Raw genomic sequence first — 23,476 nt, forward strand, 5'->3', positions numbered from 1 at the left:
CCTCTTTTTGGGAGCATTTTAGGTTGTTAACTTTCCTCCCTTTTGGAGTGCTTTTTTGTTTCTAGTCATCCTGACTCATTCCTCCGTTGGAGCGCTTTCTGTTTGTATTTTTCTCATCCCCGCATGTCAGCGGAAGAACCTGTGTTTTCAAAATAAAAGTTTTTGCCCGAAACTCTGCAACTGAGTCCACCTCGTCGTCTTGGTCTGACAGCCGAGTTGTTTTACGTTGATTTTCACCGGCCACCTCATCATTCATGTGACTACTTAAAGAAATGGTGATTTTTTCCAAAAAGGTCTATTATTGGGTCTATCGTATTTCTCGTCGAATACTCTATAAGTAAAATATAACATATATGCATCTAAAATAATCCGAAATGATTGTATTAGCAAATTTAATACTCCTTTTAGCAAGGTTGGATATGCGTACGTTCCCATAGCAACCAGTCCTTTTATTTTCCTACGTCACAAGCGCTGTGTATTCTGGGAGCGAGAATAGGCATAAGGTGCGCATTTCGAGCAGAGGACGTGTGTGCGTGAATGAACGGATGTAAGTACATCCATATGAGTCAGTGGAAAGTGCTTAGTTTTCGCCACTTTTATGGCCAAGATGACCTCACGTGCACGCAGCGCGCACTCGCACCCCCCCACACGTTTGTGTTCATTATATTGCGCGAGTACGTATGTGTGTCACGTGACTCTGAGTGAGTGGGCGGCGATCTGGCCTTTTTTTAATTGGCAATATGAAGAGAAGTTATCCTTCTGGAAGCGAAAAAAGAAAGAAAAAAAAAAGCAGAAGAGGAGAAAAGGAAGCAAGACAGCAGTGAGTATACTATGTTACTGTAGTTTTATGTCCTAATGTAGTAGAAGCACTGCAGACTAGTATTAGTAGTAGTATTTTTATTTCCTAAACCAATTAACTCCCTTGACTTGTTGTAACTAGCTTGTTAGCGTTTGCTAACAGCATTGCAGCATGCTAGCGTGTCTTCATTTCTTCATACATAAAGATGTTACCTAGAACATAAAATCAGTGGTTAGAATTAACATACACACACATTTTCATCTGGGAATTTTTTTCAGATGGTGTCAGTCTCCCACAGGGCAGCTGTGGTTACAATAGAAGCTTACATCCACTGAGTGTGGAGTGAATGAATAATGCAATGGGGGGGGGGGGGGGGGGGGCTTTGAGTGTCCTAGAAAGCGCTATATGAGAGCGAGGCGCTATTAGACTTTTATTAAATATGCTATTGCTCCAAGTCCAACTGTCCCCCTTACTTGCACACGCTCGAAGAGCCCCATGTTGCTTGTTGCCTTGGGCCCCCAGGCACCCTTGCTACGCCTCTGGTTATATTACCATGTTTCACCTATAAAATCCCAAAGAAATCTGGCTGTGGCCATTCACTTCTGTGTCTTGACACTCGATGATACATGCTACATGGAGTTTTTGGATCGAAACAAGGTAAGTACACGATACTATCTCTTCATGGCGTCTTTAATTAAGCTCTCGCGTGTTCTGACCTCCAGTTAGGGTTTTGCTATTTAAAATTGTTTTTTTCTAAATGCCCTCTTGTTCAGAATTTTTCTTCCCCCAGAAAATTGAGATTTTAAGCTTTCCAATTATGTATCACACATGCATATAGGACAATTTGAAATTTGGCCAAATCGGGGGTCTCAGAGCGGAACTTCAGGTCACCTGAGTGTTTTCCGCCATATACTTATAGTCTGGACCCCTCCCTGCCCGTTCTCAGACACTGGGCCAACTAGCTGATCAAGTCCTGTACCTGGTTGGCCTGCGATAAGCTTCTTGATGTGTTATGACGGGTGGCTGGGTCACTCTCTCGTAGCCTGTTAATGCTCCATCCCCAAGAAAGCATGGTCTTCAGAGACTCTCTTATTGGCCAACAATATAACTCTTTATCCTAAAGCAAATAAAACACTTATGATACCAGTTTTTCCACAAACAAAGCCATATGTAGTAATTGCAATTGTAGTAATTGTAATTTGCTTCGTGACGTTACTTTTCAGAAAATTGACTTTGAGAGGATTGTATCATTAACTGGTAAACCACAATATTCTTTACATACCTTACATACTAAAGTTGTAGATCATAATAAATACTGTAACTGCTGTGGTAGGTGCATATTACCTTCTCATTGAGTTCTTTAAAAGGCTTTAATAAATTGTGGCTCCTTGATATTTCACATGCATTTTCCCCATAGGACCAGCCATTAGAAAACTGAAAAACACATTTAAAAAGAGTGATATATTAAAAATGACAAGATTAATCTTAATCTTTCCATGTGTGTATATACATCAACGGCGTAGGCTTGCATGGGGACATTAGGGACAAAACACTATCAACATCTCAGGATGCTACCCTACCAACTTTTAAGCAACCTTTTTTGCATTATATAATGAGTTCAGTTATATATGTAATTTAGATTGTCTAGATTGTCTCTCTGTTGTAAGGATAGAATTGACCCTACCATGATTAAGTGAATTATTTCCATTATGTTCACTTATATTTTCCCCTTTTCACTTGCTAAATATGCAGGTCCACTTTTCCCCTCAAATGCACATTTGATTGGTTGATGACTTACTTGACCCCCACCACCACCACCACCACCACACACACACGCAGCAACGACACAAAAACATGTCGACATCATGCCGTCTCCTCTGCCCCCTTCGAAGAGGAAGGATATTATAAGATTTTTTTTCCCGTCAGTAGCAGCAGCAGCCACTGTAAGTAATGTAAAAAGACATCAATGTCGTGGAAGTGGGGAACACACCACTACTTTTGCTACTTGTAGATATATTTGTTCTCATATGTTTGTTCATTGTACTTGCTACATTTGTTTTTGTAAATATGTCTTTTTATACCGGATAAGATTCACAGCTCTCAGCCTCTTCGTTGAGGTAAATAAGGCAGCTACCTAGTGTTTTCCAACTGTTTCTCATGTAGGGGCACAAGGCTGCCACATGGCATATCAACAAATAAAATTTGTAAGATCTCGAAGATTTGGGGCAAATCGATTTGGGGGCACCTGTGTGGGACTCTCACCGACGTTTGTCCTGGCCGGCCAACTTTTAATTATTCGTTCCTTAACAAATGTATTTATCATAGAAGACCATTGCTTTTTTGTTCCTGAATTGTGTCGTCATCTCATGTTCATTAAGGGAATAAAATAACTTGAAAAGACAAAAATGACTTTTTTCTTCTTCATACTGAAAGTTCGACCGGCATCATACTGAAAGTTCGACCGGCATCAGAGTTAGCATAACAGTAAACTGTGTGAACTTGCTAATCTGCAAAATTCGAGTAGGAAGCTGCTTAGAGAGAAGTGTCCTCCTGTATGTGTTTTCTACTGTCACCGTTAATTAAACTGTGAAAAATGAACCAGAAAAACGTAAGCAAAAAGCTGCTTAAGGAAAGAAGGCGAGAAGCATGTTGTGACTTTAGACTTTTGAAACACAATACCTATTAGTGCATTTTATTTATTAATTAAAATGTATTTATTTTTTACATTCTTAATTTTAAAAATATTTGTATTTGCAGCCTATGCACACATTTTTGCTAATAAAATCCAAACATTTATTGTGGAAGTTTTCAAAATGTTGCTTCAGTAGTTTTTGAAAAGAAAGGTTTGACTCGACCTGTTAGTACAAGTCAAGATTTATTATGCATTGATCATCTATTCTAGCCTATCAATCAATTAGGTTCGTATTCATGAGAATTGTAGCCCTGACTGCCGTTCACCCAATCTGTTTGGTCTTATTAATGTCCCGTCCCCAGCAAAAAGTGTACATGCAGGTTATGCTGATATATCGTCCCTACCAATGTTGAGACTAAACCTACGCCTTTGAAAATGCATACATATATTCAGTATTTCTTTACCTTTTCAAAGCACCATTTCTCATGGTTATGCCCTGCATATCTGGCGATAAAATTTTCCAGTTTTTCTGGTACAGCGACACTATAGATGAAAAACAACAGCAATATTTAGAAATAAGGTTTAGAGTGTTGTGGGATACGTTCTACATATATTTATTTACCTTTACTAAGCGTGTGAAAACATTACATGAAGGCTGGAGCCCGCTATTGAACCCTTGATTTCAGAACTGGGAGGCAGACATGCTAACTAATCAGCTGCCTCATTAGAAACTAGGGTGGGAATCTCTGGGTGCCTCAAGATTTGCGATACAAGGCTCACGATAATGATTAAAGTGGTATGAAAAAGTCTCTGAACCTTTTGGAATTTTTCACATTTCTGCATAAAATCACCATCAAATGTGATTTCATCTTTGTCAAAATCACACAGATGAAAAAGCAGTGTCTGCTTTTACTTAAACCACCCAAACATTTATTGGTTTTCATATCTTAATGAGGTTGCTATGCAAACAATGACAGAACGGGGAAAAATAAGTAAGCAAACCATCACATTTAAATATTTTGTCACCCCTCCCCCCTTTGGCAGCTAAAACTTCAACTAGACGCTTACTGTAGCTGCAGATCCGTCTAGCACATTGATCAGGACCCATTCTTCTCTACAAAACTGCTGTAGTTCAGTCAGATTCCTTCTGGCATTAATCACTGTCTTTAGGTCATGCCAGAGCATTTCAATGGGGTTGAAGTCTGGACTTTGACTTGGTCACTCCAGAACGTGCATTTTGTTCTTCTGAAACCATCCATAAGTTTATTTCTTTCTGTTTTGGATCATTGTCTTGTTGCAGCATCCATCCTCTTTTTAGCTTCAACTGTCTGACAGACGGCCTCAGGTTTTCCTGCAAAACATTCTGATAAACTTATGAATTAATTCTTCCATTAATGATTGCAAGTTGTCCAGGCCCCGAGGAAGCAAAACAGCCCCAAATCATGATGTTCCCTCCACCATGCTTCACAGTGGGGATGAGGTGTGTGTTTTAGTTTCATCAGTCCACAAAATATTTTGCGAAAACTTCTGTGAAGTCTCAAAGTGCCTTAAACATTAAATGGACTACAATGTTTTTTTTTTGGTTTTTTTTTTAGACAGCTGTTGCTTCCTCCATAGACTCCTCCCATGAACACCGTTCTTGGCCATAGTTTTACATATAGTTGATATGTGCACAGATATATTGGACTGTGCCCATGATTTCTGTAAGTCTTTAGAAGACACTCTAGGGTTCTTTTTTTATCTCTCTGAGTATTCTGCGCTGAACTCTTGGCGTCATCTTTGGTGGATGGCCACTCCCTGGGAGAGAAGCAACAGTGCCAAACTCTCTCCATTTGTAGACAACTTCTCTGACTGTCCATTGATGAACATCCAGACTTTAAGAGATGGTTTTGTATCCTTTCCCAGCTCTATACAAATCAACAATCCTTGGTCGCAGGTCTTCAGACAGCTCTTTTGACTGAGCAATGATGCACATAAGACAATGCTTCTCATCAAGACATGTCTTACCAGGTGCGTGTTTTATAGTGGGCAGGGCAGCTTCAAACTACTCATCAGTGATTGGGCACACACCTGACTTAAAATTTTTGGTAAAAATTGGTTTCAATTAATCTTTAAATCTCTTTAGGTAGAGGGTTCACTTGCTTATTTTTCCCCCTTCTGTCATTGTTTGCATGCTATCCTCATTAAAATATGAAAACCTATCAATGTTTGGGTTGTTTTAGTTAAAGCAGACACTGTATTTTCATCTGTGTGATTTTGACAAAGATAAAATCACATTTAATGGGGGATTTTATGCAGAAATGTGAGAAATTCCTAAAAGTTCAGATACTTTTTCATACCACTATATCGTATTAAATGCCAATACAAAAATTATTGATACAAGGGTCAGGAAATCATCACTCGTAGAGGTCCAATCATGTCGAAGTGGGACAGTTGCAGGGACTGATTAGATGTCCATGGCCGTCACTAGCAATTAACAATTAGTTAATTTTGGGTTAATTTCTGGGTCACTTCAGGACGGAATGAAGGATGTCCCGAAAGGAATAGGAAGTAACTCAAAATAAACAGCAAGCAAACCGAAAATGCCCTAAAATGAAAAGGAAGTGATCCGTAAATGCCCACAAAATCAACAGAAAGTGACCCATCGTCATTCTCAGGTCAAAATGAATTGGACGTCGAGCATCGTCAATGGCAGCCAGTGAGTTAACATAGCGAAAAATTTAGGTAGCAACCTGTTGGTTCCTTTTTTTTTTAAACAGTGACATCTTTTTAAAACGATACATCGATTCTTGGCGCGAGCTTATCAGAAACCTTTTAGGATACAAATTAATGCGGTATATCACTATTTTGATATATTATCACACCTCTTTTTAAAAAAAATATTTTAAATATATACATATATATATACTTGGCAGTGTCTGCAGGCTGTGGAGTGAAGTTCCCTTCAGAGTCCATCGATGACTGTTTGTCCATCATGGCCATATAGTTGGACTCCATATAGTCTGGAGGAAGAGCTCCGCCCACTGCATTTAGGCATGACAATGCAACTTTAAACAGCTCCAGGTCATACGGCTAATGAACAGAGAGACACAAACATTTTAAAATTAAATTAGATGACTTATATTCACTTGCATGCTTGTTAGAGGAGTTTAAAAAAATCCATTATTACATGCATCTTGATCCGACACGTGACGATTCGATTACGATTCATAAAGGTTCAAAAACGAATATTTTCACTCATAAGTTTATGACAGCCGCTCGTAGCGGAACGAAATTCAAGACACGTCTGCCGTCCGGACACCGTTAACGGACGCACACACAACGGTATGATGGATGCTCCCAGTTACTGGGAGAGAGATTTACTCCTTTTCAAAAGACTGGAAATGAATTTGTGTATGAGACAGGCAGGGACCCGGCAGTCACGCTTTTGTGCGCAAGTTATTTTTTAGCACGAGAGATTAAGAGATACAGTTCGTTGCTCCTTGTCTTTCAGATGTCCAGCAATAGTTTTAAGGCATTTTAATTGAAAAATGTCCTGAGTGTGTTGCTAAGACCTGTGTGCGTCTACAAGAGGTGAGTACACGAACCCTCTTGTACTGTTTAGCCTTTATTGTTGTTGTTTTTGAGATGTTAATAGTTAGTGCCGAGCGCTAAGCTAATTAGCTAACGTGTATTTCATCTGCAGAACGTGTAAAACCATGATTAAGTACTGCGGTAAAACTAAAAACATGCAAATTAGTACAGAAATCTGTTGTTGCAAGTGCTGCTTGGGAGCTGACAGACGTGTGTGCGCATGGGCGGGCAGGGAGAGAAGAAAGTGCGCACGCTGTAATGAGTGTGTGTGTGGCGGTGTTGGTTTTTTTATGTGCTCGGCAAGAAACGCCACAGGTTAAAAGTGATCAAGAGCAGTTGTGATTTCCACCTGTCACTCCAAGAGTTACACAAGGGAGGTGACACTGTGAAAACAAAGTATATTGGTAAAAGAAGTCTTATTTCTACAGACACTTTGTTTGTGTCCAGAAAATGTGGATTTCATTCCACCAGTGTAAATGTTATTGTATTGTTGGGAGAAAAAGATACTCCCTTTAAAATGGTTAATGTTTTTGCACTTTCTTGTAAAAAATAAATAGATAAAAAAGCAGCTTAAGGGCAGCTTTTTGTTGTATGGGCATGTTTCCATCGTTCCTGTTGAATCATAAGGATATTTAAAATAAATAATGGACATAAATTTGTTTGGCTACTTTATTAATCAGTAACGTAATATGCATGCAATCGTGACAATCGTGATAATCGTAATAATTGGGATAACCGTGATCGCCGTCTATACCGTGATTATAGAATCGTCGCACCCTGAATCGTACTCGAACCGAATCGTGGGGTGCCTAAGATGGCACACCCCTAATGCTTGTAATGAAGTCTGTTGGTTTGAGCCCTCTTAGCCAAACGCTGCACGTTTGTTTTGTTCTAACCACCTGACTCCAAGAACACCAACTTTGATAATCTGAACAAAAGCACAAGCAACAACTTTCTAAAGCGTTGACAATTTATTTCAAGTCAAGAATAGTGGAAAAATATCAAGGCAACAGGTAGCAAAATGACAGATAACAGAGGAAAAACTGATCCCAGGATCTAATTCTAGAAGCATGCACTAAGCATGGGAACACGTTTGAAGGAGTTGTTCAGTATTTTAAAGGGGCCCAAGTGGCGGGGAGTTGGATCTGATTGGCTGCCGGGATATCATCCGGCGGTCGGGTCGGATCGGGTTGAATCGAATCGAATCGAATCGAATCTAGTCCTGGATTAGGCAAAAGACTTTATGCGTCTCCGTGGTCAGGGCAGTGATGATTTTTTTCAGTGTAAGCCAGGAGTTCGCACGACGTCAGCCAGGAAGTTTTGTCCATATAAATGGCAACTAAGATGGAGCATGTGTATTTGCAGCTAAAGCTAATCAATATTGAAAAACAAATGTTGTGAATACAAAATGTTAAAGCGTAGGAGACACAGAAGACTTTGCGAATGTTTGAAAATGTGCCCCCCTAGAATGCAATTTCCTCGGCTTGGCCACGAGCAGCGCCCCGCTCCGACGTCGGCTGGTTTGTCCGGCTGTCATTCTCCAGCTGCTTCCCCGGCAAACAAGCTCTCCTGCCCGCAGCAGGGGAACAACGAGCTGTAACTTGCTCACCACCGGGAGGTTGCCAGTTGGTGAAGACAAGCGACAACCCGCCGCCGTGTGATATGATTCGGGGTAGTTATGTGTGATTTTCGCTTCGAAAGGCGAGAATAAGACTTGAAAACGCAGCTAAATTAAGGTTAGCATGTTGGCTATCAGTCACGCCTCCTGGTTTTGTTTACGCTCTCGGCTCATTCAGAGACTGACCATAGTAAACAACGCCAAATAAAGGACACCAGAGACGACAAGGATTCAGACCAAAATGCCACAAGCTTTAAATATGCCCAAATCAAACGTGTAACATAAAAACAGATAAGAGACTGGAATCCAACCAAAAGCAAAATAAACGGGACAACAATAAATCACCCAATAATAGTGGTTGTCATATATAGTTTTGCTAGTCTGGTAGACCCGGTTGAATGCTGAACGAAGAAAGGAATTGACCTTTTGCAAAAGCTCCGCCCCCCTCTTAGATACGGCTGCTGTGTTTTAAGTACTATATATCTTGGAGCAATTCTAGTGCAACATATACTAGTTTTGGCCACTTCGTATAGTTTTATTGTAGAAATAAGTAACACTGCATCCATGCTTACCTTCTGAGAGAGGGCATCAAATATTCCCCAAAATAGTTTCCTGGAAAGGTGTAGCTCTTCATCAGACGAGGCACCAAAAGTGCCCCAGCCTCCAGCCAGACAGTAGTACTTCCAACAGCGCTCAAAATGATTGGTCAAAAGCTGTTGAAAGTAAAAAAAAAACAAAAAACAAACAGACAAAAAAACAAAAAAAAACAATCAATTAAAAGCGTAAGCTCTTTACAAAGCAGCCTAAGTACTGCCATGTAAGTGCTGCAATGATTACTCGACTAACTCGATTAATTCAATTAGAAAAAAGCTTGGAATCAAATTATGCTGCTTCGATGATTTGTTTAATTAGAGTGATGTTGAAATGGTTTGTTTTGAAAGTGTTGCATTAGTTTTATTTTTTAGGGTGGATACACCGCACTCTAGTGGCAGCAGTGAATATGCCATAACTCGTCTATCATGGCTGAATCCAGCTGCTTCCTGTTAAGACTAACATTAGGTATGTTTTTGTTTGAGCTAATATGATGTTTGTTTATGCAATTGTTATTCAGTTTAGAAGTATATTTATGGGATGTGGTAGACATGGTAGATATCACATACAGTATATATAGAACTAGATGCGAAATGATAGACACGGCGGCGTTAGCAACATGGACAGTATAGGAACTAGATGCGTTAGTAAACAGCCGCCATCTCAGTGCAGTAAACTTCATAGGAAGGCTCTGTTGTAGAGAACCTTCCTAGGGAACCTAAGTAACTTTTTATCTAAAATACTCCTAAATCGGCAAAATCTTGACTTCAATGTATCTTAAAATGATGAAACAGGTTTAAAACTTCCACATGTCAAAAGTAGACAGAAGGGAACTAATGCAATAATGGGAGCAATTTTAACTACTTTTAACGGTTGATTCAGGGTAAAGGGTAAATTAGGGTAAAGAATTGGGCCTAGGGCAGTCGTCCCAAAAACCTTTTAAACCTTACATAATGTGACCTATGTTGTTGTTGTTTTTTTTTTTTTTTGAGGAAAAAAAGACAAAACACGAAAATGATCACCAGTTACTTTGCCAAGTAACTAATTACTCTTACATTCAGGTAACTGAGTTACTATCGCAATTACTTTTTGGGAGAAGTAATTTGTAACTATAATTAATTACTTTTTTAAAGTAAGACTAACAACACTGTTTACGGGAATATGTGTTTGAATGATTTGTAAAGAGCGTTGTAAAAAAACAAAAACAAAAAAAAACGCATTTTATAGCATTTATGCTAGTGGATTTTTGCTATGCAAGTTAGCCAATTGTTCTTTTGTTGCACTTGGATCTTCATTTATTTTTTGATAACGTTTGAGGCTAAGATCAGGTATTCTAATTTATTTTTGAATACATTTATTGCTCATGTGAAATGAAATTGCAATTCTACAAGAAACATGAATTTTATTTTGTATTCACATGTAATGCTCTTTTGAAAGTGTCATCTTAGCAAGCCAAAGTAAATATCATTGCAAGCATAAACACAAGCCTGTTTATTTGTTTTATATATCCCAAAAGTTATTCTGCAACACATTAAATGTTCGTGATCCAATTACTCAATTATTCGAACTAATTGAGAGATTAATTGATTACCCAATAGCTGCAACCCTTACCATCATACACTAAAGGTAACTTGTAGCGTGATTATAGCCTTCACTTTCGCAGTAGCAGTAGGCTAATGGTAACGGCGAGCCTCCTCTTCTCAGACTTTTTAATTGAATTAATTGAAAATAATGTACCGTTTTTCAGCTGAGTGCGTGTTATTAGCAGTGTTGTTAAACTTACTGAAAAAAAGTAATTAATTATAGTTACAAATTACTTCTCCCAAAAAGTAATTGCGTTAGTAACTCAATTACCTGAATGTAAGAGTAATTAGTTACTTGGCAAAGTAATTGGTGATAATTACTTTTTTTTTTTTCCTCAAAAAAAAAAAAGAAAAGGAAAAAAAAAAAAGAAAACAAACAAACAAACAAAAAAAACATTGGCCACACTATGTGAAGTTTTTTGTGAAGGTTTTTGGTACAATTGGGCCGAGCCCAATTCTTTACCCTAATTTACCCTTTACCCTGAATCAACTGTTAAAAGTTGTTAAAATTGCTCCCATTATTGCATTAGTTCCCTTCTCCCTACTTTCGACATATGAAAGTTTTAAAACTGTTTCATCATTTAAAGATAGATTCAAGTCAAGATTTTGCCGATTTAGAAGTATTTTAGATAAAAAGTTACTTAGGTTCGCTAGGAAGGTTCTCTACAACAGAGCCGTCCTAAAAAGTCTACTGCTTTAAGATGGCGGCTGTCTACTAACGCATTTAGTGCCATGTCTGTCATTTTGCATCTAGTTATATCTATATACAGTACATGTGATATCTACCATGTCTACCATATCTACCATAACATGCGGGCGTAGTTTGTAGGTTATCGGCTACAACACGTATTATTGGAGCTACCTAGCATCGCGTTTGCTCCTCGTCACAACTTTCTTGCCTCCTCCCTCACTCCTGCTCTGCTCTGTCGTCTCGGTGAGTCCGTCTCCCTCAGACTTTTCGACCAATATAGTAACGCATAGTAACGCATGCCTTTCCGTCCTCAGTAACGGTAACGGCGTTGCCAAGATGAGAAAAGTAATTAATTACATTACCCACTACTGAAAAAAAATAACGCCGTTAGTAACGCAGTTATATTGTAACGCCGTTATTAACAACACTGGTTATTAGGAAGTGTGCATTGTCCTTGTAGACGCTACAATATGTGCTCGTCTGTCAATGTTCATTCGAAATAGTTGGAAACCTTTATTTTTGGAGTAAAACTTCTTACAGACAAATACAGTTTGAGTAAACTTCGGCTTAAACTAGACAAAGTTAGTCTGAGTTTTCCTCAGTAAATACTAGAAAAAAACAAGCACATTTTGAAATGACTAAAATATGACTAATAAGTATTATTGTCAACAGACAGCCAGGTAGTATATAGCATATACTGTTCAGCAAAAACAACAAAAACTAAAGAAGGACCAACTAAATTAGCTTGAAAAATGACCTTCTGGTCCCTTTCAACGCAAATTGTCATGCAAACCTGGTAACATTATACTCTTTAGTATAATGGAGCTAGGAACTCTTTAGTGTCTCTTTAAAAAAAAAAAAAATTATTAGAAAAATTGCATGTTGCTTACCTTCAAAGGCATCTTGGTATGTTCATTAAGCAAGGGAATGTCAAACACAAGCCTCCTCAACAGATGCTGCATCATTGAAGGCCTCAACTTACTGCAAAGAATAAATGAGAAACTTTAGCTTAAATACAAAACAGAAAAAAAACAACAGTGACAGTTTTCTTAAACATTTACATTTGCTTAGTATACTGTATTATCAATATCAATGTATGTATTAAAATTAAAAATATATTCAGTGGTATGAAAAAGTATCTGAACATTTTGGAATTTCTCACATTTCTGCATAAAATCACCATTAAATGTGATTTGATCTTTGTCAAAACCACCCAAAACCACTCAACCATTTATAGGTTTTCATATTTCAATGAGGATACTATGCAAACAATGACCATAATGAATGGGGAAAAGGGGAAGGGATGTATTCTGTAAAGCAGTCAGCACATTTGTAGTTTTTTGTGTGGCAAGTGTTCTGCCACCCTCCTCAAAGTTAATGAGTGTCGGTGAAAGCGATACAAACCCACTCAAAGTATAAAAGACGTGTTATTCAACTAGTTTTCAGTCAACATATTATCACAAATGTTATGAAAATATTCTATAGAGGTTGAAAAGTTACCAAGTGTTGCTTTAAGTCTGCCAGAGTTAATCAAACCCAATGAGGATAAATGCAAGTCAATATGCCAACTTTAAGCAGATGCCGTTTTAATAAGTCCTCTTACCCACAAACTGCTAGAAGACATTCTTCAATGGAATCTCTCTGGGCTTTGGTAAGGCAACAGCCTTTCGACAAACGGTAAACCGTGTGAAGAAGGGAGTCTATCAGTGACGCAAATGGCTCCGTCCCAGCAAACAGTGGTGCATATTTCGTCAGAAGTGGCAATACTGCTGTGCACAGATACCTGTTGAGGGCAAGAGCCATATCTGTGGCACTAAGAGCTACCTAACACAAAAAAAAAACATGGAAGAAAAAGGGAAGAAAATTTTCAACACCAAAAAGATGCATACGAATGACATTATTGAAAATTATGCAGTGAAACTGCACAAATCATTTCGAGAATTTGACGGTAGACGTATATTTTCAGGCACTTAATGTTCTTGTTCATTTTAATTACAGCCACCTGTGAAGGTGTACGGCAGTAAATTTATGAAATTTTGAGCCTGGTGCAAACTATTTTCCTTATGAAATTTGTTCAGTCTGGTACGATTGTAGTCATGATGCACATCTACAAGCCTTTGAATATGTAAGAGTCAGGGAGTGTGCCGGAGGGAGAAGGTTGTTCACAGTAGTCGTTTTATTTGGATTTGGTTACATATAAACCATTGAAATCCCTATCTCACTAGCTACCTCTCAGCAATAATGGTAAGTACAGCATCTTATTTTTTTATATTAATGTATCTTTTTTTTTTTTTTAAACGTAAATTTCGCCTTTAACGGTGAAATCCAATTTGTAGAAATTCGGGTTAATTCGGCAGCATAGGAAAAGAACTTGTTTGTAGCTCGAGGACGAATGAAAAACCACATGCAATAAACACACAAAACAACCAAACTAACAGTGTCCAATGAAGCGGCAGCTCTGAGGTCTGGTAGGAAGCCAACTTCTAGCAGGTGTAGGAGAAAATTCTGGTCTTGTATACCATATACCCGGTCCAAAAACAGCACCATGGCCGCTTTATGATCCGGACAAAAGCCAGCTGACATGTCTGGCTCCAAGACCACCCCATCTGGGCATAGAAATAGACTAATAGCATACAGTATACACTGCTGGCCAAAGGTATTGGCACCCCTGCAATTCTGTCAGATAATGCTCAATTTCTCCCAGAAAATGATTGCAATTACAAATGCTTTGGTAATAATATCTTCATTGATTTTGCTTGCAATGAAAAAACACAGAAGGGAATGGGGGGAAAAAATTAAATCATCATCATTTTGCACAAAACTCCAAAAATGGGCCGGACAAAAGTATTGGCACCCTTTGAAAATCATGTGATTCTCTCTAATTTGTGTAATTAACAGCATCTGTTACTTCCCTGTGGCACATAACAGGTGGTGGCAATATATAAATCACACTTGCAGCCAGTTAAAATGGATTAAAGTTGACTCAACCTCTGTCTTGTGTCCTTGTGTGTACCACATTGAGCATAGAGAAATGAAAGACCAAAGAACTGTCTGAGGCCTTGAGAAGTAAAATTGTGCGGAAGCATGGGCAATCTCAAGGCTACAAGTCCATCTCCAAAGACCTGAATGACCTGTGTCTACCATGCGCAGTGTCATCAATAGGTGTAAAGCCCACGTCACTGTGGCTAACCTCCCAAGATGTGGACGGGGGGAAAAAATGACGAGAGATTTCAACGAAAGATTTTGCAGATGGTGGCTAAAGAACCTCGACTAACATCCAAACAAGTTCAAGCTGTCCTGCAGTCCGAGGGTACAACAGCGTCCACCCGTACTATCCGTCAGCATCTGAATGAAAAGGGACTCTATGGTAGGATACCCTGGAAGACCTCACTTCTGACCCAGAGACATAAAAAAGCCAGGCTGGAGTTTGCCAAAACTTACCCGAGAAAGGCAAAAACTTTTTGGAAGAATGTTCTCTGGTCAGATGAGACAAAAGTAGAGCTTTTTAGGAAAGGGCATCAACATAGAGTTTACAGGGAAAAAAACAAGGCCTTCAACGAATAGAGCACAGTCCCCACAGTCAAACATGGCGGAGGTTCCCTGATGTTTTGGGATTGCTTTGCTCCCTCTGGCACTGAACTGCTTGATAGTGTGCATGATATTATGAAGTCTGCAGACTATCAACCATTTTTGCAGCATAATGTACGGCCCAGTGTGAGAAAGCTGGGTTTCCCTCAGAGGTCATGGGTCTTCCAGCAAGACCTAAAACACTTCAAAAAGCACTAGAAAATGGTTTGAGAGAAAGCAATGGAGACTTCTAAAGGTGTCAGCAGAGTCATGACCTGGATCCCATCGAACATCTGTGAAAAGATCTGAAAATGGCACCCTTCAAATCTCAGAGACCTGGAGCAGTTGGCCAAAGAAGATTAGTCTAAAATTCCAGCAGAGCATTGTAAGAAACTCATTGATAGATACCGGAAGCGGTTGTACGCAGTTATTTTGTCTATAGGTTGTAGAGGTGTGCAAAATTTCCGATTCTTCGATTATTCGCGATTCGGCCGTGGAAGATTCGAGAACGATTCACAAACATCCAAATTCCGATTATTAAAATATGCGAAGTAAAGCGGAAGTACACAACACTCCGCGCGCCGCGCGGTCTTCGGGACGGAACAGAGCGAGAGTAGCTAAACATCATGCTTTCCATTACCCGGCCCCTCGGGTAATGCCAATGCTCAACTCACGGCTCTAGCTCAACTCATGCAACGAGATAAAAAAACACAACAACATACCTGACTGCTGCCGAAAAGCTGCAACAAAGTACCATTTACATCCATATAATGTTACGGTGGATATCATTTATATAGGACTAGATGCAATATAGATTTGGTAGTGTTAGCAGCACATCTACAAAAAGCTAGATGCAGGCGTTATAAACGGCCACCATCTTAAAGCAGTACACTTCCCTGCAAGGCTGTTGTAGCGAACCTTCCAAGCAAACCTAATTAACTTTTTATCTAAAATACTCCTAAATCGGTAAAATATTGACTTGAATCTATCTTTAAAATAGTTTTAAAACTTTCACATGTCGAAAGTAGACAAAAGGGAAATTATGGAATAACGGGAGCAATTTTAACAAATTTAACGGTTGATTCACAACATTAAATTAATTGAATGTAGTTTAAAGCTGCTGATACAGAATGGGGACTGGAGTTTTTTATTTAATGTTATTTTTGTATATTTGTTTACTGCTATATGTTAACTTGATACTGAAATAGTAGTGTGGTTTAGCCTGAGAGTATTTTGGAACAATTTTGGAACTAATGTACAAAACATAAAAAAAAAATAAAAAATAAAAAATGGAGAAAAAAAAAGGAGGGGGGTGCATCAATAATCGTTTTATAATCGAATCGGAGCCTCTGAATCGTAATCGTAATCGAATCGTTAGGTGCCCAAAGATTACCAGCTCTAATAGGTTGTGCTACCAAGTATTAGGCAGAGGGTGCCAATACTTTTGTCCGGCCCATTTTTGGAGTTTTGTGTAATATGATAATGATTGAATTTTTTTTTTTTTCCATTCTCTTTTGTGTTTTTTCATTGCAAGCAAAATAAATGAAGATATTACTACCAAAGTGTTTGTAATTGCAATCATTTTCTGGGAGAGACTGAGCATTATCTGACAAAATTGCGGGGGTGCCAATACTTTTGGCCAGCAGTGTATATACACACAAGTAAAAGAAAAGGATGATGTAATTGATGCTCCTAGGGAGGAGTCGGTGTTCCTACCTTTAGCTAGGCTTGGCATAGAAAATGGAATGCAGATGACACCAACAAGATCTTCAATGGGAATCAGAGACCGTAGAATGGCTCTGATTCGGATTGCTTCACCTTTACCAGTATGTATCAACTGATGCAAAAAGTTATAGATCAGGTTATAATAAATTATGTGGTGTGTGCTTTAACACTAAATCACTCACATGCATCTCTGGACCACAACGACCCAAAAGGTCAATAAGAGCTGCATAGAAGGTCATGATGGCATTCCCTAAGTGAATGGTGTCGTCTTCTTCTTCTAGGCCGTCATTCCTTAGTAGACAGAAATATATAGAATATAGTGAAGGAAATACAAAATTGTATCTGTGTATTGTTTTGAATTTTGTGCATTGTCTCACAGTGTATTTCTGTTTTCTGGTGAAGAAGAAGGACCATCTCTTAAGGGATCGAGGGAAATTTTTATTGCTTCTTCCATTGTGGCCAGCAAGCCATCACCACCTTCTCCGCGAAGTGCAGGACCAAAACATTCAGGTCGGCGGATGAGAAGTCTCACCACGACGTTGGCATTCTCTTCCACACTTTCACCTGTTTAAGGAAGAGAGAGAACTCAGTGGTGGGTAGAGTAGTCAAGAATTTAACCTAAGTACAAAAAACGTCACTTTAAAATAATAATACCGTATTTTCACGACTATAAGGCACAGCTAAAAGTAAAACAAAAATCTCCAAAATGGACGGTACGCCTAATAATTTGGTGTGCCTATTGTGTGGACTGAGTACCAAAAAGTGTCTGTCTGACGACGCAATTTTTGAAAAGGTGGACATACAGTGGTATAAAAAAGTACCCGAACCTCAGAATTTCTCCAATTTCTGCATACAATCACCATCAGACGTGATCTGATCTTTGTCAAAATCACACAGATGAAAGAAAAATGTCTGCTTTAACTAAAACCACCCAAACATTTACAGGTTTTTATATTTTAATGTGGATCGTATGCAAAAAATGACAGAAGGGGGAAAAAATAAGTTAGTGAACCATCACATTTAATATTTTGTGGCCCACCCCTTTGGTAGCAACAACTTCAACCAGACGCTTCCTGTTGCTGCAGATTAGTCTGGCACATCGATCAGGACTAATCTTGGCCCATTCTTCTCTACAAAACTGCTGGAGTTCAGTCAGATTCCAGGGATGGATGGCATGAATCGCTGTCTTTAGGTCATGCCACAGCATTTTAACGGGGTACAAGTCTGGACTTGACTTGGCCACTCCAGAACGAGTATTTGTTCTTCTCAAACCATTCTGAAGTTGATTTACTTCTGTGTTTTGGATAATTGTGTTTTAACTTCAGCTGTCTGAGAGACAGCCTCAGGTTTTCCTGCAAAACATCCTGATAAACTTTTTAATTCATTCTTCTGTTAACAATTGCAAGTTGTCCAGGCCATGAGGAAGCAAAACAGCCCGAAATCATGATGCTGCCTCCACCATGCTTCACGGTGGGGATGAGGTGTTGATGTTGGTGAGCTGTTCCATTTTTCCTCCACACATGATGTTGTGTGTTACTCCCAAACGATTTAACTTTGGTTTCATCAGTTGAGAAAATATTTTGCCAAGACTTCTGTGGAGTGTCCAAGTGACTTTTTTCGAACATTAAACAAGCAACAATGTTTTTTTAGACAGCAGTGGCTTCCTCCGTGGAGTCCTCCGATGAACACCATTCTTAGCCATAGTTTTACATATGGTTGAAGTGTGCACAGAAATATTGGACTGAGCTAGTGATTTCTGTAAGTCTTTAGCAGACACTCTAGGGTTCTTTTGTACCTCTCTGAGTATTCTGCGCTAAACTCTTGGTGGACGGCCACTCCTTGGGAGGGAAGCAAAACTGCCAAACTCTCTCCATTTGTAGACAACTTCTTTGACTGTCGATTAATGAACATCCAGACTTTTGGAGATGGTTTTGTATCCTTTCCCAGCTTCATACAAAACAACAATCCTTGATCGCAGGTCTTCAGACAGCTCTTTTGACCGAGCCATGATGCACATCTGACAATACTTCTCATCAAGACATTTCTTACCAGGTGTGTGTTGTATAGTGGGCAGGGCAGCTTTAAACCACTCATCAGTGATTGGGCACACACCTGACTTAAAATAGTTGGTGAAATTGTTTTCAATTGCTCTTTAAGTCTCCTGAGGCAAAGGGTTCACTAACTTATTTTTCCCCCTTCTGTCATTGCTTGCATGCTAATCTCATTAAAATATGAAAACCTATAAAATTTTGGGTGGTTTTAGTTAACACAGACACGGTATTTTCATCTGTGTGATTTTGACAAAGCTCAGATCACATTTCATGGCAATTTTATGCAGAAATGTGAGAAATTCCAAAAGGTTCATGTACTTTTTCATACCACTGTATGGGTAAAAGTACTCTTCGAAATACTTTAAAATTTTTCTGAATATAAATGTAACGGAGGAAATGTAACACGTTACTACCTACCTCTGGAACTCAGCAAAGCACTATTTTGACAGGGACGATATTTGATTAGATATTTCAAGAACAAGAATAACACACTATTTCATATTGAAATATGTACCATTGCAAAATACAGCAAAACGCAAGAAGTCAAGGTAGCGCTCTCCTTCAACAGGGTTCCAGCCAATGTCAGGATATCCTTTACACACCAGCATCGTGCAGCTCTGTAGCCCACAGCCAGCTAGATACTGAACCACCTGGGAAGACAATCGATATAATGTATTAATATTGGAGATTCACCGAAATTTAAAAATCCTTGGCCAAAACCGAATACGAGAAAACTGAGTTCAAAAACCCAAACTAATCATTCAAAATATTTTTTCAATTTGTCTTAACTTTATATTTAAAATAAACACACAATTAAGCCAATTAATTTAATGTTCCATGTATATGTGGACTGTAAGCACATTCCAAATGATGCATTTGAGACAACTTTACCTTCTCTAAGTCCGGCTCTCTCAAAGCAAGGGCCAACTCATTGTTATCCATGACTGATGCTGCAGCCACATCAAGGGGTGTGGATCCTCGCATTGATGGAGATGCTGAGGAGAACACAGGAGAGCACAAACGTCAATAACACACCTATTTTCTATATTTATTTTGGATATCTGGTAACAATTACTTAGTTAAAAACTTACTGAGAAAATACCAAATAAAAACTCGAAAGGTGGAAAGTAAAGTTGTCTGATAGTGAGTTTTTTAACCTGTCTTATCTAAAGTGTAATCTCCTGATATTGTCCAACTCCAAAAATCCGATACTGATATCAAACCAGTACCATTATATGCGGCGTACAAAACATCCTGATAAACTTTTGAATTTATTTTTACATTAGTGATTTCAAGTTCTCCAGGCCCTGAGGAAGCAAAACAGCCCCAAATCATGATGCTCCTTCCACAATACTTCACGGTGGGGATGAGGTGTTGATGTTGGTGAGCTGTTCCATTTTTCCTCCACACATGACATTGTGTGTAACTCCCAACTCAACTTTGGTTTCATCAGTCCACAAAATATTTTGCCAAAACTTCTGTGGACTGTCCAAGTGCCTTTTTGCGAACATTAAACGAGCAACAATGTTTTTTTGGGACAGCAGTGGCTTCCTCCGTGGAGTCCTCCCATGAACACCATTTTTGGCCATAGTTTTACATAAAGTTGATATGAGCACAGAGATATTGGACAGTGCCAGTGATTTCTGTAAGTCTTTAGCAGACACTCTAGGGCAGGGGTGGGCAATTAATTCCACAAAGGGCCGCAGTGGGTGCGGGTTTTTGTTGCAACCCATTAAGAGGACACCTTTTCACCAATCTGCTGTTTTACAAGTGCAATCAGTCGATTGCAGTCAGGTGCTTCTCATTTCTGCTGAAACCGCATTGGTTAAACCAGGGGTTTTCAACCCAGTCCTCAAGGCACACTGTGGGTCCTGGTTTTTGTTCCAGCCGATCCAGCAGAGACAGTTGAACCAATGAGGCTTCTGCTAAAACAAGCCACACCTGACTGCAATCAACTGATTGCACTTGTAAAACACCAGATTGGGGAAAAAGTGTTGTCATCTTGTTTGGTAAGAATGAAATCCTGCACCCACAGTGTGCCTTAGTGGAATAGGTTGGGAACCCCTGGGTTAAACTATCTGTGCTGGGTCAGTTGGAACAAAGACCAGGACCCACTGCGGCCATCGAGGACCGGTTTGCCCACCCCTGCTCTAGGGTTCTTTTTTACCTCTCTGAGTATTTTACGCTGAACTCATGGCGTCATCTTTGGTGGACTGACACTCCTTGGTAGAGAAGCAACAGTGCCAAATTCTCTCCATTTGTAGACAACTTTTCTGACTGTCGATTGATGAACATCCAGACTTTTAGGAATGGTTTTGTATCCTTTCCCAGCTTTATAAAAATCAACAATCCCTGATGGCAGGTCTTCAGACAGCTCTTTTGACCGAGCCATGATACACATCAGATAACATTTCTCATCAAGACTTTTCTTACCAGGTCTGTTTTTCGTAGCGGGCAGGGCAGCTTTAAATCACTCATCAGTGACTGGGCACACACCTGACTTAAATGTTTGGTAAAACTTGATTTCAATTGCTGCCTAAGTCTGCTATCCTCATTAAAATATGGAAACCTAAAAATGTTTGGGTGGTTTTAGTTAAAACAGACACTGTATTTTTATCTGTGTGATTTTGACAAAGATCAGATCACATTTGATGGTGATTTTATGTTGAAATGTGTGAAATTCATAAAGGTTCAGATACTTTTTCATACCACTGTAGAATAACAGTTACTTACCAAGGCCAACACTGCTGTTCTCCAGCAGGTAACTGAGATGGTCAAACATTGCTTTCTGGTTTTGACGGCTGATTCGACAGAAGTAACAAAGAAAACGACAACAGTTGGCCACCATTTTTGGAAAGGTTATTTCCTGCAAAACAAACCCAAATAAAAGGTACTGGTAATGAGACAAGGAAATACAAAGCAATTTATCTCCTATATATGAAATGCCAATGTGAATGGAGCTCATATCGTAGATTTTAATTACAATGTTTTAAGGCTGCAACAACTCATCAATTAAATTCGTTAATAAATTAGTTGCCAGCAAATTTGATAATCGATCTTTGCAGGCAGCTATGAGCAGTCCCGTTTGGGTCCTTGTTTGTGTGTAATGTGAGGCTGCGCACGCATGCCAGTAATTAGAGCAAGAGAGAGTTCACTATTACACACAGGTTGGGTTGTTGAATCAATAATACTGTGTTACAAAGAGTCGAGAGTTAGATTGTCTTTTGTGATATTGGCTCCAGCGTGCCTCCGTTTGGCTACCCCAAAAGCAGGCGAATGCGTGCCAGATTCGTCCTCAGCTCGCTAGATCCGCATGGCAATCACATCCGCTTAACGTCAGTGCGCCAATAGCAGCCCGCATCAGTAATATGACAGTTTTTTTCTTATTTGTTGCCTTGATCGCACAGATGGGTGAGAATGGGACCAGGTGCTGTTGATCATCGTCATTAGCTTACTTAAACCGGTCCTTGGCCTCACATCATCACCAGATCAACAATTCACCTACAGGTATGTGACTTTCAGCCAACAAAGAATCTTGTAATCCTGATACTGAGCTCATTTTTGTGTATTTCCACTGTTGATCCTGTGCTGCTTGCCTGGCAAAACGCCTGCCTGCCCTTTCACCTGTTCAATCACCAAACTGCAGGCCGGATTCTTCGGACTCTATCTAACACTCCCTCTCATCGTCAATGAATTAGGTCCCCTGTTACTCCAGAACCTTAACAAATATGTTATTACCAGTCTAAAAATGGGTCATCTTTAATGTGGAGCTGCTTGTTCCAATTAAAATATTTTGTAAAAAAAACATGTTATATTGTTATGTTGTATGTTGCATTAATATGTTAGCATTAATAAATGGCATGAAAAAGAAGTGTCATTATTGCTTTGAATAGACAAATTTTAATTTGCAATATAGATAAATTACAGTATGATACATTGAATAAAATGGACTCCAAATTTAATACTAAAAACGGTTTTGATACAAATCTGGCCCAGATTGCGTAACATGTGTGCCATACATTAATGTCGTGTCTGCTACTTTGGACCAGTTCTGGCCCAAAACTGGTTGCTGATCCGGCAAGTGACTTCTTACTGAGTTTGGGCCAATGTTCAGAAAGACACTGGGGTGGATATGTTTCACCAAGTTGGGCCGAAATTTGCAGTACATCTGGCCCATTTCTGCTCCAGTTATATTTTGCTATCTGGGTTACACCCGAACCGTGACTCGTGTGTATTGTATAGAGTATAGAGATATATTTTTCAATATGCAGGTGAGGCTCTGAAACTCCTGCCTCTTGTATTTTTTTCTCTAGTCTAATTTTAGTTTAGTTAGTATCTAGTTTGATTAAAAGTCATCACACAACGTTCATGGGTACGTCATTCAAGAAAAGTTTAGGTCAAGAGACCATTTGTGGAAATAAACAAAAAATCTATATATTATTATATAGTACTACGTCGACAAGGACAACGCCAACTTGGTGATGATAATGCACACTCAGCAGGAAAACAGTAAATTATTTTCAATTACGACCCACCTGGACGCCACGAACTGTATGTAGAAAAAAATTGCCCGAGAGTTTAAGATGACGCTCACCATGCTAAATACTAACGAGAACCCGAATGCTATGCTAACGCTCTGAGCCACC

General features: G+C 39.2%; 1 protein-coding gene and 1 long non-coding RNA gene across 5 annotated transcripts in view; one reads left to right on the forward strand and one right to left on the reverse strand.

The window, feature by feature from the left end:
• ryr2a (ryanodine receptor 2a (cardiac)) overlaps positions 1 to 23,476 on the reverse strand; it is a 356,843-nt gene that overhangs the window by 178,148 nt on the left and 155,219 nt on the right. For all 3 annotated transcript variants that reach the window (XM_057825571.1, XM_057825570.1, XM_057825572.1), the window contains 14 exons: positions 21,564 to 21,696; positions 19,722 to 19,825; positions 19,345 to 19,480; positions 17,157 to 17,343; positions 16,962 to 17,070; positions 16,771 to 16,891; positions 13,924 to 14,093; positions 13,091 to 13,311; positions 12,378 to 12,468; positions 9,195 to 9,335; positions 6,340 to 6,503; positions 3,896 to 3,974; positions 2,144 to 2,233; positions 1,779 to 1,916 (listed from right to left, as the gene is read on the reverse strand). In XM_057825571.1, coding sequence (XP_057681554.1) covers positions 1,779 to 1,916; positions 2,144 to 2,233; positions 3,896 to 3,974; positions 6,340 to 6,503; positions 9,195 to 9,335; positions 12,378 to 12,468; positions 13,091 to 13,311; positions 13,924 to 14,093; positions 16,771 to 16,891; positions 16,962 to 17,070; positions 17,157 to 17,343; positions 19,345 to 19,480; positions 19,722 to 19,825; positions 21,564 to 21,696 — 1,884 coding nt within the window. The remainder of the gene's footprint in view (positions 1 to 1,778; positions 1,917 to 2,143; positions 2,234 to 3,895; positions 3,975 to 6,339; positions 6,504 to 9,194; positions 9,336 to 12,377; positions 12,469 to 13,090; positions 13,312 to 13,923; positions 14,094 to 16,770; positions 16,892 to 16,961; positions 17,071 to 17,156; positions 17,344 to 19,344; positions 19,481 to 19,721; positions 19,826 to 21,563; positions 21,697 to 23,476) is intronic.
• On the forward strand, positions 1,294 to 22,630 carry LOC130909301 (uncharacterized). Of its 2 annotated transcripts, none has more exons than XR_009061728.1 (3): positions 1,294 to 1,456; positions 22,238 to 22,337; positions 22,477 to 22,630. It is a non-coding gene; the product is annotated as an uncharacterized LOC130909301 (long non-coding RNA). The 2 variants fall into 2 exon arrangements; XR_009061729.1 differs by lacking the exon at positions 1,294 to 1,456 and adding an exon at positions 17,215 to 17,371.

This window comes from Corythoichthys intestinalis, chromosome 21 (assembly GCF_030265065.1).
Source record: "Corythoichthys intestinalis isolate RoL2023-P3 chromosome 21, ASM3026506v1, whole genome shotgun sequence".
Classification (NCBI taxonomy): Eukaryota; Metazoa; Chordata; class Actinopteri; order Syngnathiformes; family Syngnathidae; genus Corythoichthys; species Corythoichthys intestinalis.